This window comes from Oncorhynchus tshawytscha, linkage group LG08, assembly GCF_018296145.1.
Source record: "Oncorhynchus tshawytscha isolate Ot180627B linkage group LG08, Otsh_v2.0, whole genome shotgun sequence".
Classification (NCBI taxonomy): domain Eukaryota; kingdom Metazoa; phylum Chordata; class Actinopteri; order Salmoniformes; family Salmonidae; genus Oncorhynchus; species Oncorhynchus tshawytscha.
In genome coordinates, this window is record NC_056436.1 from 57,571,577 (window position 1) to 57,587,504 (window position 15,928).

At 44.5% G+C, this 15,928-nt stretch overlaps 1 protein-coding gene across 1 annotated transcript; it reads left to right on the forward strand.

Annotated features, from left to right (window-relative positions):
- The first annotated feature begins 1,517 nt into the window (after positions 1 to 1,517).
- LOC112255698 (reticulon-4 receptor-like 2) lies at positions 1,518 to 7,275 on the forward strand. The gene is made up of 4 exons (XM_042325671.1): positions 1,518 to 1,795; positions 3,199 to 3,425; positions 3,853 to 4,086; positions 4,261 to 7,275. The coding sequence occupies exons 1-4, from the start codon at positions 1,738 to 1,740 to the stop codon at positions 5,131 to 5,133; spliced, it is 1,392 nt and encodes a 463-aa protein (XP_042181605.1). The 5' UTR covers positions 1,518 to 1,737; the 3' UTR covers positions 5,134 to 7,275.
- The last annotated feature ends 8,653 nt before the right edge of the window (positions 7,276 to 15,928 follow it).

Here is a 15,928-nt window from a genome sequence, read left to right on the forward strand (position 1 = left end):
TAAATAAAGGTGAAATAAAAATAAAATAAATGTACCTACATAGATAGACCCGAGTGGACCAGAATGGACCCGACCAATGCTCTGCATAGTCTATAGCCCCCATAATCAATGGACCCAGGATGGGGTCGTGGGTCCCCCCCCCCCAAAAAAAGAGTGATTTAAAAAAAAAATGTTGGTGTAACTCAGTCAGGCTTCGACCCAGGTATCATATAAACATCCCTAAGGGATGAAAAAAATGTTCCCCCATGCAAAATGTGTAGAATTGCGGGAAATTAACTTTAAAACTGCAAAATGTGTGATTGGACCTTCTCAAATAGTACTTGAGTACCCCTGTTCTATATCATATTTATTTCATGCTAGTGAAGTGGATTTATTGATTTATAGAAGGCCTAGCCATTATATAAAACCTATTTATTAACCAGAAGAGTAACTTGGCTGATAAACAAAAAAACATGTTTCCCTCGGGTCCAATTGGGGCTGGTGTAGACCTGACCATTAGGGTACAGATAAACTCTAGTTCTGGGTGTCAACGGGTCCATTTGGGTTGGGGTCTGATTTGTTCTCGATCTGTTCAGTCTGGGTCCCCCTTTTTCTTAAATTATTGGGTCCGTTCGGGTCTGGATCCAACTCTTTGGACCTTAGAAGACCTCTAACTTGTGGCCGCTTTCTTATTTGTGTGTAATTTCCCAAATCAATACTCTAATCCAAAACTAATCTCAAGCGATTAGCTGACAATATCCATCGGATCCTAGTTCTCTCCAATGCACGTCCAGACTCTGAGACAGAATGTCCTGCTAACTATCTGTACAAAAATAAACCAGTCAGTCTCGCGCGTAACGGCGCGTGAATGGGTGATTTGACAGCATCTTCTTCTGAACATCTGAGCACTGAAAGGTCGAGCAACTTCCGTATTTTGGAGAACGACTCGATCTAGCCTTTTAATAACATAGTTATTGAGGTCGATGCAAGGTTGTGGCCAAATCCCTGGGGTAAATGATCTATAGGCTGCGGTGCAAATAGGGCGCATCGCCGTAGGCTACTTGTATGAGTTGAAACGGTAGGCTATTGCGCCAACCAAGGTTATGAATGTTTGCTATTACTGATTGTAACACACGCATGATCAAGACAGGAAGTAGAGCGACTATATACATTTGAGAGGATAAGGTAACTAACTGCCTCATTCATGCATAGTCGTAGACGTCACGATGTCCACTGAGTCTCCGCTCACAGTAGGCTACGATCTCTTTCATGAAATACAACATACTTGAAAATATTCTCAATCTCATACTATTTCTTAGACTAATTAAAAACATTGAAGTTGGGCAATAAGTTTTTGTTGTCAAATTAGCCTTTCCTACCTCCTTATCCTCGTCACCCCCATCTATGATCTAAACCCACTGCGCTGGAATCGTGCCGAGCTCCCCAGACACACACACACACACCACCGTGGCCATCCTCTCTTTTCCAGTGACTTCCTCCCCTGAGCAATTTATCCACACCCTCCCCTCCACCCTATCTCCTCGCCCGCGCGAGCCTGAGCCATACAGAGTGACGTATGAGTTATTCCGCGGCTTTCCACATCCGTGGGTGCCAGCTCACCAAGTATAAACCCAATCCCGGGAGTTCTGCTTGTCACTCACTCAATCGCACCGACTCCGTCACCAGAGCTGAACTTCAGCGGAGATAGCAGGCACTTTCTCGGCGCTCAGGCTAGCTCGCTTTCGGCTTTGGTTCGAGATGGAGACTCGCTCGACTGCACGGAGATCTTGGAGCTCCAAAATCCACAACTTCAAGAGTGAGTTGACTTCAGTTCATAGGCTAAGCTTTATCTTAAATGTTTTGTTTTTGGATAGATGTGGTCGATGGTAATGGGGATGAGGATGATTCTGTCGCCAGATGTGATTTACAGTGTTTATAGGCTCACTGTGTATTACATTTATAGTCAATTGAATTCGTTCACAGTTAAGTGCGTAAACAGCTAGGCCTACCTGAATAGGGTGCCTGCATATGCCACATATGTAGCCTATTCACTTGTTTCAATAAAGTTGTTGGCTCCCTGAAGTACGAATCTGGCTCTTGCAAACAAGATGACACTTAAAACCTTCATTCCCTTAACTCTCCATCCACCTCAAAATTGTAAAGTTTAGTTGTTCATTCGTTCAGTTTTCATCTGCTTTGTAAATTACTTTTGCGCATGTACCGTTGTATCCTACATTTGGTAAATCAACTTTGTAGATTACTTCATAGAGAAAATGTATGCAATCCGAAGCAAGGACATAAGTAAGGTAAACTAGTTATTTCATAAGCAAGAACAAACGTGGAAAATGTTCATGTTGCTCACAAGCGCGCACGTACTAAACAAGTCCTCTCCATGTCCCATGCGCGTGGAGTTAATTAACGAGCGGTGTCAGAAGGTGAGGTGGTTGGAAAATCTTGCGCACGAAGCTGAATGGGCAGGCGATTATCTTTTAATGCGATGTTATTTTCACCGGGCCGCTTTGTCCCGGGTATCCGTGCTTGCCAAACCGCCTCTGAATAATCCATGCAGAGCGAAATTGAGCCGGGTCCGGTTACCTTGTTTTACGCGTGTCCATACTCTGCAACCTCTTGGTGATCCAGACTTTTTGTGAAGTTGTCTCGGGAATTTAACCTACTAGGGTAAATGTTGTTTGGCACTTCTGTAGCTCGTGTAATAGAACTTGATAGCACTTTGAACCAGAGGAGCAGAATATTTGGTTTTACGCACATCCAGCTGTTTAGTCTTGGATAACTGTTGGGTTCCCAGAATGATAAACCCGTACTGTGACTAGCCTATGTAACATGATCAGCTAGATATAAATAGGCGGATGATTTGTATAATGTCATTTATTATGAATGATTGCCACTGTTCAGACCTTTGGTCGATAAATCAGACATGAGATCCCAGCAGTCCTTTGATAATCTTGGTTTGTGCGTCATTAACTCATTTCTGTGCCACTCCACTGGACAGCTCCAAGTGCTGAAAACAGCTCAGAATCTCTTTCTCTCTCACTCTATTTTTCTCTCACTGTACAATGCATCTGCTAATTGTTATAATGTCCCGTTATTGTAATCTATGTCCATGAGTGAACAAGATAAAATGAGAAAATATTGTCCCAGAGTTTGAATGTGTGTCACATTTATTCCTGTCTCTTTTCTCTCCTTGCGTGTGTTGTTCAGGTGGGCTCACCCTGTGGCTGGTGCTGTGGTTGGTGGTGCTGAAGCCGAGTGGGGTGGGGGCATGTCCAAGGCTGTGTGTGTGTTACCCGTCACCCATGACGGTTAGCTGCCAGTCTCAGAACTTCACCACCGTGCCCTCCGGCGTGCCCTACGACTCCCAGCGCGTCTTTCTGCAGAACAACCGCATCACCGAGCTCAGAGCAGACTCCTTTGGCTTCGAGACACAGGTGAGAATGTGTGTTTGTGTGGACCTATTTTTTTTGTGAATGAGGTGTTTGTGTGTTTGTGTTTGTGTTTGTGTTTGTGGATTGATATTGCATAGTGTTGCATTTCAATGTAGTCTTTTGCTTAGTATTTGAGCTCTGTGTGTTCGTATCGGAGCTGTGTCCTTGCTCCTTATAGGAGCTCTGTCCTTGCTCCTTATAGGAGCTGTGTCCTTGCTTCTTATAGGAGCTGTGTCCTTGCTCCTTATAGGAGCTGTGTCCTTGCTCCGCTGTGTCCTTGCTCCTTATAGGAGCTGTGTTCTTGCTCCTTATAGGAGCTGTGTCCTTGCTCCTTATAGGAGCTGTGTCCTTGCTTCTTATAGGAGCTGTGTCCTTGTGTAACGATCCCTTTCTATTTACCTCTCCCCTTTTCAACCCCTCCCCCTGATAGGTCCTCTGGCTCTACTCCAATAACATCACATTGATTGAGGCTGGAGCCTTTAGCAACCTGAGGGTTCTAGAAGAGCTGGACCTTGGTGACAACCCGTCGCTACGGCGACTAGAGGGTGGAGCGTTCCGGGGACTGGAGAAGCTGCAGAGCCTGCACATGCACCGCTGTAAGCTGGCCGCTCTTCCCCTTGACCTCTTCCTCAAACTCTACAGCCTGCAGTTCCTCTACCTGCAGGTATGGATACACACACACTCATAGAACTTCATACATTCACCTGCATGCATGCACGTACACACACACGCACGCACACACACACACACACACACACACACACACACACACACACACACACACACACACACACACACACACACACACACACACTGACAATGTCCTCCCTCCCTGCAGGAGAACCAGCTGCACTTCATCCAGGATGACCTCTTCTCCGACCTGGTCAACCTGACCCACCTCTTCCTGCATGGCAACCGTATCCGCACACTGTCCGAGAACTCGTTCCGCGGCCTGGTCAACCTGGACCGCCTCCTGCTCCACGACAACCGCATCCGGCAGGTGAACCGCCGTGCCTTCCGCGACCTGGGCCGTCTGACCATCCTCTACTTGTTCAACAACTCCCTGGCAGAGCTGCCAGGCCAGGCCATGAACGACGCTGTGGCAGTGCAGTTCCTCCGCCTCAATGGGAACCCCTGGTCCTGCGGCTGTGAGGCCCGCCCCCTGTGGGAGTGGTTCCGTACTGCCCGCATCTCCTCCTCTGAGCTGATGTGCTCATCCCCCTCCCACCGCCGTGGACAGGACCTGCGCTTCCTCCGAGAGATGGACTTTGCCCTTTGCCCCCTCACTGACCCCGGGTCACTGGCTGGCACCACCACAACCACCTTTAGCACCAAGACAAGATGGTGGTTCTCCAAGCACAAGCCTGCGTCCTCATCCAAAGGAATCTTCCAGAAGAGCTCGGAGAAGGTCAAGGTGTTTCCCTTGTCCTCAGTCAAGCCCAGCCAGACCTCCAGCCCTTCCTCCACCTCCTTCTCCTCTAAGTACGAGCTGGCGGAGGAGGAGGTGAACCTTCCCAAGGTGGACCAGGAGGACTACTGGGCAGACTACGGGAATGAAGACGCCTCTGTGCGCTGCTTCGAGCTTGAGTGTCCACCCGGTTATGATACTCCGATCCTCCCGCCCTCCTCCTCCTTCTCCCTCACTCCGTCTTTACTCCCTCTCCTCTCCCTTTCTGTGCTAACTCTGTCCCTCCATCTTCTCTTTGGCTGAACACCCCCCCCACCCCACCCCATCAGCCGCTCCTTTTCTCCAACTTTATTTTCTCCCTCCTCTTTCTTCTCTTCACACCTGGATCTTGTTTGCTTTCAGTTTCCCGGCCCCCAGGGGGCGGTACACTGATGTAGAAGCAGGCAGGCAGTAGGGAGCTGCTCTCAGGAGCACAGGTGAGATGCATTGTAGGCTAGCACCATTTGATTGGAGGGCACCGCTGCTGCTGAAAGGGCTGAGGTCCTTTTTCACAGAGAGAAATCACAGCAGCAGGTTCTGTCACCGTGACAGCACGATAGTGTGGTCAGTTTACGCGAGCTCCAATCACTACTGTACCACCGCACTAACACATCACACACCAGGACACTTACACGTCCATACATGTAGCACTGTAACACAATACTGCATTCAATTCATACCTCTCAGTAACATGGTGATGTTTTGAGGAAGTTTTTCACCACAACTACGAGTTTGTATATGCAGCAAACAACGCAGGCGTTGGCTATTTTGTACGGTGCCAAGCGCTCACCATTGTAAACCACTCCATACCAGTTCTGCAACGAAAATATTTTCAAAAGCAACACTTTCTTTTGTTTTTGGTTTAATGACATCAGAGTCATCTTTGTACACTGACCTTTCAACTTTCACCTCTCCACCTGCGATACCAGAGCTACAGCAGCAAGACAGAAAGCACAGAGGGCATCTCATAAAGGAAATAGTAGGAAGAACAATGATGGTAAAATACTGTAGTGAGACAACTATCAGTGAAATGGTAGAGGAGAGGTAGATATAAGTCAACTATGAAGAAAAGGAGGGTGTTAATGTACAGGTATAGGAGAGAGAGATAACAAGTTAAAGTTACAAGGATGATGACAAACAAGAGATGATAAAATAGAGAGAGAAGCAGAGCGAGTGTGAGAGTGAAAGGATTGTTAAGTTGTTAAGACGTACAGCAGAGATTGGGCCAAGTCAAAGATCAGGCCAGGTCAGACATCAGGCCAGGTCAGAGATCAGGCCAGGTCAGAGATCGGGTCAGGTCAAAGATCAGGCCAGGTCAGACATCAGGCCAGGTCAGAGATCGGGTCAGGTCAAAGATCAGGCCAGGTCAGACATCAGGCCAGGTCAGAGATCGGGTCAGGTCAAAGATCAGGCCAGGTCAGAGATCAGGCCAGGTCAGAGAGCAGGCCAGATCAGAGAGCCAGCAAGGGAGTGAAAGCAAGGGCATCTCTCCAGCTCCAACATTTGACATGTAATCTATTTTTCCTGTCAACACCATCAATAACAAGCACACTGAAAATATCTCACACTTTAAACTCTGTACATAGGTACTGATACACTTATGACACTATATACAGTAGCAACATACATGACACTGCTGTGTAGTTTAGTGTATGAAGCCCATGCTTCAATGTTCTTCTTGTTTTCTGCTTTTTGTTTTGGTGATTGTTGCCATGAGTGACGCCATCATGTGTATTCGTGTACTATATCTAAAGATTGAGGAGATTTGAAGAGAACTTTGGTTTCCTTCAATTGTTCGTCTCTACCTTTTATTTTAAAGTCTGTGGTTACCCTCTTGACCAGAGTGTGTGTCTCTGTGTTATTGTGAGATGTGCACAGAAGGACAGTACTGGGGAGAACCTATAGCCCATTATGGTGACTGAAGCCAAGGTCCAGCCCGGTTGATCCAGTCCAAATGAGTTGACCTGCTGTGGGTCAGCAGCAGATGAGGAGTTCCCAGTCATCCCTGATATGTGTGTGTGTGTGTGTCAGCAGCCTCTCATGTGTTAAAAGACTATTAACGACCCCTTTCGTTCGCAAGCTGTCATATTTCAAGCAGCTCTCGTATGTTAATGAGTCTGAGTCTAAGAGGATTCTGCTGTGAGCAGAAAACGCAGCTGTTTGATTCCACACACACACACACACACACACACACACACACACACACACACACACACACACACACACACACACACACACACCACACCCACAGCAGGCATGGCTGAATGTAAATCTCTGGCGAATCAAATGCAAATCCAACAAGGTAATGATGAGTGTTGGAGCATTTCTGTTTGTCACTCCTCTCTTCCGCAGACTGAGGTTGAATGAAGTAAGAATGAAATTGTGATACAGTTACTTTTCAGTGGAAGCTGTGAATAAACATTTTCTTGGTTTTACTAAAACTGAATTTTGTGTGAGTCTCTGTTCTCTGGGTTTCCTTCAAAAGGCAGTCGCTCAGGAGAAGAGCCATAAAGTATAAAACGCACAAGAAACACCCACTTGCAGGCTTTGCTACATTTACAGGTCCCTAACAAAGTATCTGGAGGAAAATAATCTGAAGTGGAAAGACATCAATTGGTAAAGTTCATCAAGTTTGATGAAATGTAAATATATGGGGGAAATGATGGATGAAATGAATAGAGACATTTGTAAGACATTGACAATCTTTTTTGGTCTTGGAGGTTCTAACAGAAATGTCAGAGGTTTGACGTATTTGTTTGCTCAATCTGTGACAGATGGTTTTAGTTGAGACTAAGCAAGTCAAACGTCTTAATTTTGGCCTCATTTAAAGTCTTAATCTGCTCCTTCTAAACCCCTAAAGCTCTTTTTTTGGAGTTTGGAGCGTGTGTGTGTGTGTGTGTGTGTGTGTGTGTGTGTGTGTGTGTGTGTGTGTGTGTGTGTGTGTGTGTGTGTGTGTGTGTGTGTGTCTGTGTCACATTTTGATCTCTCTTTCTCAACCTCTCGATTGCTCTGTTTCAGGAGCAAAATGATGATAAATACAGAAACGTGGTTGTCTTGAGGCAGGGGGGTCGTGAGTCAGGGGAGACAGTGATAGGGGTGATGGTATTGGGTGAAAGAGTGACATTTAGCACCGGAATGAATCCTCCCCCTCAACAGATAGACACTCGAATGATGCAGATATGGAGAAACACATACAGTACCTGTCAAAAGTTTGGACACACCTACTCATTCAAGGGTTTTTCTTTATTTTGACTATTGTCTACATTGTAGAATAATAGTGCAGAGATGAAAACTATTAAATAACACACGTGGAATCATGTAGTAACCAAAAAAGTGTTAAACAAATTAAAATATATTTTATATTTGAGATTCTTCAAAGTAGCCACCCTTTGCCTTGATGACAGTTTTGCACACTTTTGGCATTCTCTCAACCAGCTTCATGAGGTAGTCACCTGGAATGCATTTCAATTAACAGGTGTACCTTGTTAAAAGTTAATATGTGGAATTTAATTCCTTCTTAATGCGTTTGAGCAAATCAGTTGTGTTGTGACAAGGTAGGGGTGGTATACAGACGATAGCCCTATTTGGTAAAAGACCAGGTCCATATTAGGGAAGGAACAGCTCAAATAAGCAAAGACAAACGACAGTCCATCATTGCTTTAAGACATGAAGGTCAGTCAATGCAGAAAATGTCAAGACTTTGAAAGTTTCTTCAAGTGCAGTCGCAAAAACCATTAACCGCTATGATGAAACTGGCTCTCATGAGGAATGCCACAGGAATGGAAGACCCAGAGTTACCTCTGCTATAGAGAATAAGTTCATTAGAGTTACCAACTTCAGATTGCAGCCCAAATAAATGCTTCACAGAGTTCAAGTAACAGACTCATCTCAACATCAACTGTTCAGAGGAAACTGCGCGAATCAGGCCTTCATGGTTAATTGCTGAAAAGAAACCACCACTAAAGGACACCAATAAGAAGAAGATACTTGCTTGGGCCAAGAAACACGAGCAATGGACATTAGACCGGAAATCTGTCCAAATTTGAGATTTTTGGTTCCAACCGCTGTGTCTTTGTGAGACGCAGAGTAGGGGAACGGATGTTCTCCGCATGTGTGGTTCCCACCGTGAAGCATGGAGGAGGAGGTGTGATGGTGTGGAGGTGCTTTGCTGGTGACATGGTCTGTGATTTATTTAGAATTCAAGGCACTCTTAACCAGCATGGCTATCACAGCATTCTGCAGTGATTCGCCATCCTATCTGGTTTGTGCTTAGTGGGACTATCATTTGTTTTTCAACAGGACATTGACCCCAAACACACCTCCAAGCTGTGTAAGGGCTATTTGACCAAGGAGAGTGACGGAGTGCTGCATCAGATGACCTGGCCTCCACAATCACCCAACCTCAACCCGATTGAGATGGTTTGGGATGAGTTGGACCTTGGAGTGAAGGAAAAGCAGCCAACAAGTGCTCAGCATATGTGGAAACTCCTTCAAGACCGTTGGAAAAGCATTCCTCATGAAGCTGGTTGAGAGAATGCCAAGAGTGTGCAAAGCTGTCATCAAGGCAAAGGGTGGCTACTTTGAAGAATCTCAAATATAAAATATATGTCGATTTGTTTAGTACTTTTTTGGTTACTACAGTGCCTTGCGAAAGTATTCGCCCCCCTTGAACTTTGCGACCATTTGCCACATTTCAGGCTTCAAACATAAAGATATAAAACTGTATTTTTTTGTGAAGAATCAACAACAAGTGGGACACAATCATGAAGTGGAACGACATTTATTGGATATTTCAAACTTTTTTAACAAATCAAAACGGAAAAATTGGGCGTGCAAAATTATTCAGCCCCCTTAAGTTAATACTTTGTAGCTCCACCTTTTGCTGCGATTACAGCTGTAAGTCGCTTGGGGTATGTCTCTATCAGTTTTGCACATCGAGAGACTGACATTTTTTCCCATTCCTCCTTGCAAAACAGCTCGAGCTCAGTGAGGTTGGATGGAGAGCATTTGTGAACAGCATTTTTCAGTTCTTTCCACAGATTCTCGATTGGATTCAGGTCTGGACTTTGACTTGGCCATTCTAACACCTGGATATGTTTATTTTTGAACCATTCCATTGTAGATTTTGCTTTATGTTTTGGATCATTGTCTTGTTGGAAGACAAATCTCCATCCCAGTCTCAGGTCTTTTGCAGACTCCATCAGGTTTTCTTTCAGAATGGTCCTGTATTTGGCTCCATCCATCTTCCCATCAATTTTAACCATCTTCCCTGTCCCTGCTGAAGAAAAGCAGGCCCAAACCATGATGCTGTCAACACCATGTTTGACAGTGGGGATGGTGTGTTCAGGGTGATGAGCTGTGTTGCTTTTACGCCAAACATAACGTTTTGCATTGTTGCCAAAAAGTTCAATTTTGGTTTCATCTGACCAGAGCACCTTCTTCCACATGTTTGGTGTGTCTCCCAGGTGGCTTGTGGCAAACTTTAAACAACACTTTTTATGGATATCTTTAAGAAATGGCTTTCTTCTTGCCACTCTTCCATAAAGGCCAGATTTGTGCAATATACGACTGATTGTTGTCCTATGGACAGAGTCTCCCACCTCAGCTGTAGATCTCTGCAGTTCATCCAGAGTGATCATGGGCCTCTTGGCTGCCTCTCTTCTCCTTGTATGAGCTGAAAGTTTAGAGGGACGGCCAGGTCTTGGTAGATTTGCAGTGGTCTGATACTCCTTCCATTTCAATATTATCGCTTGCACAGTGCTCCTTGGGATGTTTAAAGCTTGGGAAATATTTTTGTATCCAAATCCGGCTTTAAACTTCTTCACAACAGTATCTCGGACCTGCCTGGTGTGTTCCTTGTTCTTCATGATGCTCTCTGCGCTTTTAACGGACCTCTGAGACTATCACAGTGCAGGTGCATTTATACGGAGACTTGATTACACACAGGTGGATTGTATTTATCATCATTAGTCATTTAGGTCAACATTGGATCATTCAGAGATCCTCACTGAACTTCTGGAGAGAGTTTGCTGCACTGAAAGTAAAGGGGCTGAATAATTTTGCACGCCCAATTTTTCAGTTTTTGATTTGTTAAAAAAGTTTGAAATATCCAATAAATGTCGTTCCACTTCATGATTGTGTCCCACTTGTTGTTGATTATTCACAAACAAATACAGCTTTATATCTTTATGTTTGAAGCCTGAATGTGGCAAAAGTTCGCAAAGTTCAAGGGGGCCGAATACTTTCGCAAGGCACTGTACATGATTCCATATGTGTTTGATAGATTTGATGTCTTCACTATTATTCTACAATGTAGAAAATAGTCAAAATAAAGAAAAACCCTTGAATGAGTAGGTGTGTCCAAACTTTTGACAGGTACTGTACACACACGCACTAAAACACACATGTGCACATATGTACACATGTATGCACTCATGCACACAACTTTCTGTCTAGCATTAAGTGTTCAAATAATTTAGATGTTAGTTGCCTTGCTATCTCACTCTCCTTTTCTGTCCAAGTCTCCCTCTCTCTAACAGGATATACAGGCACATTCCATCCCAACATTTTTTCTCCCTCTTTCTCTCGCTTCTTCTCTCCTCCCTCTCTTTGATGACAACTCACTCCCCCAATTTGGTCTCACGGTACGTAAGTCATCAACACAAGTGGGTTCTCCTCTGTGACCTCTCCCTTTCTCTCTCATTTACTTTCCATTTCTTTCTTTCTTTTTTTCTTTCTTTCTTTCTTTCTTTCTTTCTTTCTTTCTTTCTTTCTTTCTTTCTTTCTTTCTTTCTTTCTTTCTTTCTTTCCATACCCACACTCTTGCCACAAAGGAGAGCACAGTTCATAACAACATGTTTATTGATGTGTTATAACATGTCTTGATCTCATCATCGTTATGTTTTTACAATGTCTCCATTCTCTCCGCGGGTGTCTGTGCGGAGCTCATAGGCCCTAACTCTGCTCCAGGAACAGACGCCATTAGTAGGCTATAGACTTTGATGTGTATGTGTCACAGAGAGCCTACTCATATTCAGTGGCTCTCTCTCTCTCTTCTTTCTGTTTCGTCTCTTCTTCTCCTGCTCTTTAGTCTAGCTGTCAAACTTTTCACGGTACTGCAAATCCTTTTAACACTCTCAGTCACTTTGTTTAATCCTTGACCACTGTCACATCGATCACTATGTCGCTCTTTCTTTCTGTATACCCCCCCTTCTCTCTCTGTCTCTGTCTCTCGCTCTCTCTCTACCTCTCCCTCCCAGATGGCAATGTTTGTATTGGCTGCCCAGCTAGGCCCTCTGAGTCTGTTTGAGTGAGTTGGTGTGTCGTTGGCGTGATTGGTGACGTGTGTCTTCACGCAATTCACAAAACACACTTATTCACTGAGCCCAAACCTAGCCAACCAGTGATGTCAGTGGGACCAGAGAGGGATACAGAGAGAGCTTGGAGGGAAGTTATGAGGTTTTGAGAGGCTGAAACGGATTCGTTCAAATTAAACTGGATGTTTTTGTTGGAAAGCTGCATGGTTCACTGTGTGTCCCAGGCCCATATATTGACATATTTTCCACACACATATACGTAGGTAAGCAAGAAAGAACACTCATAGTATGGTGGGCTGTGTCTGTCCCTAGGTGTTGAAGAGATTTTGGGATACTCTGTCTTTGCGTTTCTATTTAAAGCATGCTGTTGTGTTTTGTGTCGTGTTACGGATGGTCCTAGGTCTATACTAGGAGGAGCAGGGGGGTGGGAGGGGCTCGCTCCATCCGGTCCTGCGTCACACTGTCAAGTAAGAGGGTGTAGAAGGATGGGAAAAGGGAAGAGGGTACATCTGTTTGAGGGTCTGTACGCCCCTGGCTCGATCAGGGGAGAACACAGAGAGGGAAAGAGAGAGAGAGAGAGAGAGAGAGAGAGAGAGAGAGAGTGTGTGTGTGTGTTTGAGAGAAAGAGAGTGATAGTAGCCTGTGTGTGTTTGAGAGAGAGAAAGAAAGAATGTGTGACTGTGATACAGTGTGACTGCATTATGAGTTAGTCTCACCTCGTCTCGCTCTTTGTGAGTCCGTCCTTTTTGGTACTAACGGAAGCAGTGACACTCTGAGACAGTCTTTGTGTTAGTTAGAATGGAAACTACAAAATGTGCTTGGCACTGTGATTTCGTCTGCTATTCCTGTGATATCATATTTACTCTCAATTTTGCAGTAAGAAGAAACAAACACAGGCATTTGGTTCACCACGTCTCTCTATCACGTTTCTCTAGGCCTACCTCCATCACTTCTCCTTTTTCCAGACGTGGTCCTCTCTCCTGCGTTGACAATCTGTGAAATCTTATATTCCTTTATAAATATTTGTGGTATTTAGCTAAATCCAAGATCATTTTTGTGGCCCAGATTCTGTCAGCCAACTTCTATTTTAGATGACAGAAGCACCTCCATGAATCTTAGCTGAAGTTCACAACCCCACTTTCTGGAATGGTTTTGTGCACAACCAGAATGAAAAACCCCTTCAACCTCACATTGGAAGAGCCCAATGGACAAGATGGTTGACAGGTGGAGACAGGGCGTGGCAGGGGGATATCCAGGGCGGAAGAGGAAATGGCGACTGTTGCTTGAATCCGAAAGTGTGTCAAGTGAAGTGTGTGATAATGAATAGAAAATAGTGAAATCAAAGAATGGAACAAAACAAGCAAAAGTTGCAGTAGAAGACAAGGACCCAGTCCAATAATGAATTTCCTATTGAGTTGTGTTTTTTGGACAAGGAGATTAATTTGGGAAATCCATTTGTAATATCGAGCACTGTGAAGAAAGCAATGGGAAAGGTGGATTCAATCAAGGTGACTAGAAGCGGCCTTGTTTTTGGTTAATTGTGTTGATGAAGAACTGAAGAAGCGTGTTGTGGATCTGGCAAAATTGACCACGTCAGAAGTACCGTGTATTGATCTTCGGGGGCGGAGCACCTGCCAAAAGAGTTCAAATTGGAGTCTCGCTGGATATAGGTGATGAGTATCTTAGTCAGAAAATCCTAGGAGTGGTCAGTGCACGTCACCTGACCCGTATGGTAAATGGGAGGAAGGAGAAAAGCCTGTCGATATTGTTGTTTGAGGAGATTCTACCTGAATTTGTGAAGCTTGGATATGTGAGGTATGCCGTGACACCATCTGTGTGGAAACCTTTACAGTGTGGGAATTGTAAAGGATATGGTCACGTTTCAAATGTTTGAAGATGGGAGAAGTATGATATTGAAGAATCTGTGAATGGAAAATGTCGCAACTGTGGTGGGGATCATACTCTGGACTTCCTTGAGTGCCCTGTTAGGGTGAAGGAGGTCGAGATGTCAAGTGGATCTCCTGGTTGAGAGAATGCCAAGAGTGTGCAAAGCTGTCATCAAGGCAAAGGGTGGCTACTTTGAAAAATATAAAATATAAAATACATTTTGATTTGCTTAACACTTTTTTTGGTAAATACATGATTCCATATGTGTTATTCCATAGTTTTGATGTCTTCACTATTATTCTACAATGTAGAATATAGTCAAAAAAATAAAAAACCTTGAATGAGTAGGTGTGTCCAAACTTTTGACTGGTACTGTATAGATGGGACTCCAAACAGGTGGGGCTCTGCTCCACCTGCCCTGAATGACGGGTCGACCACTGAAGATACGTTTGGTCCAGTGCGAGTGAGATTCTTGAAGAGGGTGGAACCAGGCCTTTTGGCCGCTCCATGGGTTGTTTCAGGTTGGGCGGAAAAGATGGTGGGTGTTGTTGGGTCGGTGAAGGTAACCTGATGAATGTTTGTGTTTCTTCAGATCAGAGGGAAAGACCTGTATCTTTGATTTGCGCTTAAGTACAGGGCACCATTGGAGGATGTGATTTCTGGGGTAGTGTGGAGGTGGAGCAATTTAAGTTGAAGATTCCTGGTGTTTGTGACGCCCACCGTTTGGTGCGACACAGATCCGATGGGGAGCGTCGTGAAACAGAGGTGAAACCGTCGGTTCTTTTGAGCTTTGATTCAGAGTCTTTACCTGACGAAGTGTCACGACTTCGGCTGAGGTCGGCTCCTCTTCTTGTTCGGGCGGCGTTCGGCGGTCGACGTCACCGGCTTTCTAGTCATCACCGATCCATGTTTCCTTTTGTTTTGTCTTGATTACGCACACCTGATTTCTATTCCCTTATTATGTTCCTTATTTAACCTCTCGTCTACCTTTCTGTTTTGTCCGTGATTGTTTTGTGTTACCGTGTGTGTTGGAGGGTTTTCTCATTACGTGATGTTCCCTTGTTGGAGATATTCCGTTTTTTTGTCATTATATTTTGAGTAAAGACTTTTGTGTTTTTCCTCAAACCTGTGTCCTGCACCTGACTCAGACAACGAATCCAGCACATTGTTACACAAAGTAATGTTAGGATATACGAGTTATGCTGTTAGAGCTTTTGTGCCGAATACACAGCAGTGCTCTAGGTGTCACGTTTATTGGTATGTCGCAGCAGTGTGTAGGAGGGCGATTCTAAGATGTGGGAAGTGTGCAGGGGGACATGGGACATGGGACAGAGGAATGTGTAGTTTTGGTGGAAAAAGTTGTGTGTCAACTGTAGTGCTGCCCATGTTGCTGGATCGAATCCCTGAGCTGACAAGGTAAAAATCTGTTGTTCTGCCCCTGAACAAGGCAGTTAACCCACTGTTCCCCGGTAGGCTGTCGTTGTAAATAAGAATATGTTCTTAACTGACTTGCATAGTTAAATAAAGGTATATAAAACAAATAGGATATATGTTTCAGTAAGGTTGGCTTCTTAGTGTTCATATCAATGGTTATCAGAGCAGAGATGGAACAAAAGTCACAGAAAATAGATGTGGTGGCAGAGAAATACTTGGGGCTATGAGTTGACTTCAGAAGAGTTACAGGGTGTGTTGAGTGTTAGTGTCCTGTCCTCTCAGGTTATTGGCCTGGGATAGGATCAAATAAGGTGGTGGGTTTTAATGAGTGTAGTTGGTAGGGTAACTCAATATTTTTTAAATTTAATTTAGCTGTTTCCACTTTTACCATTTTGTATCACAAAGTGTCATGTATTTATATT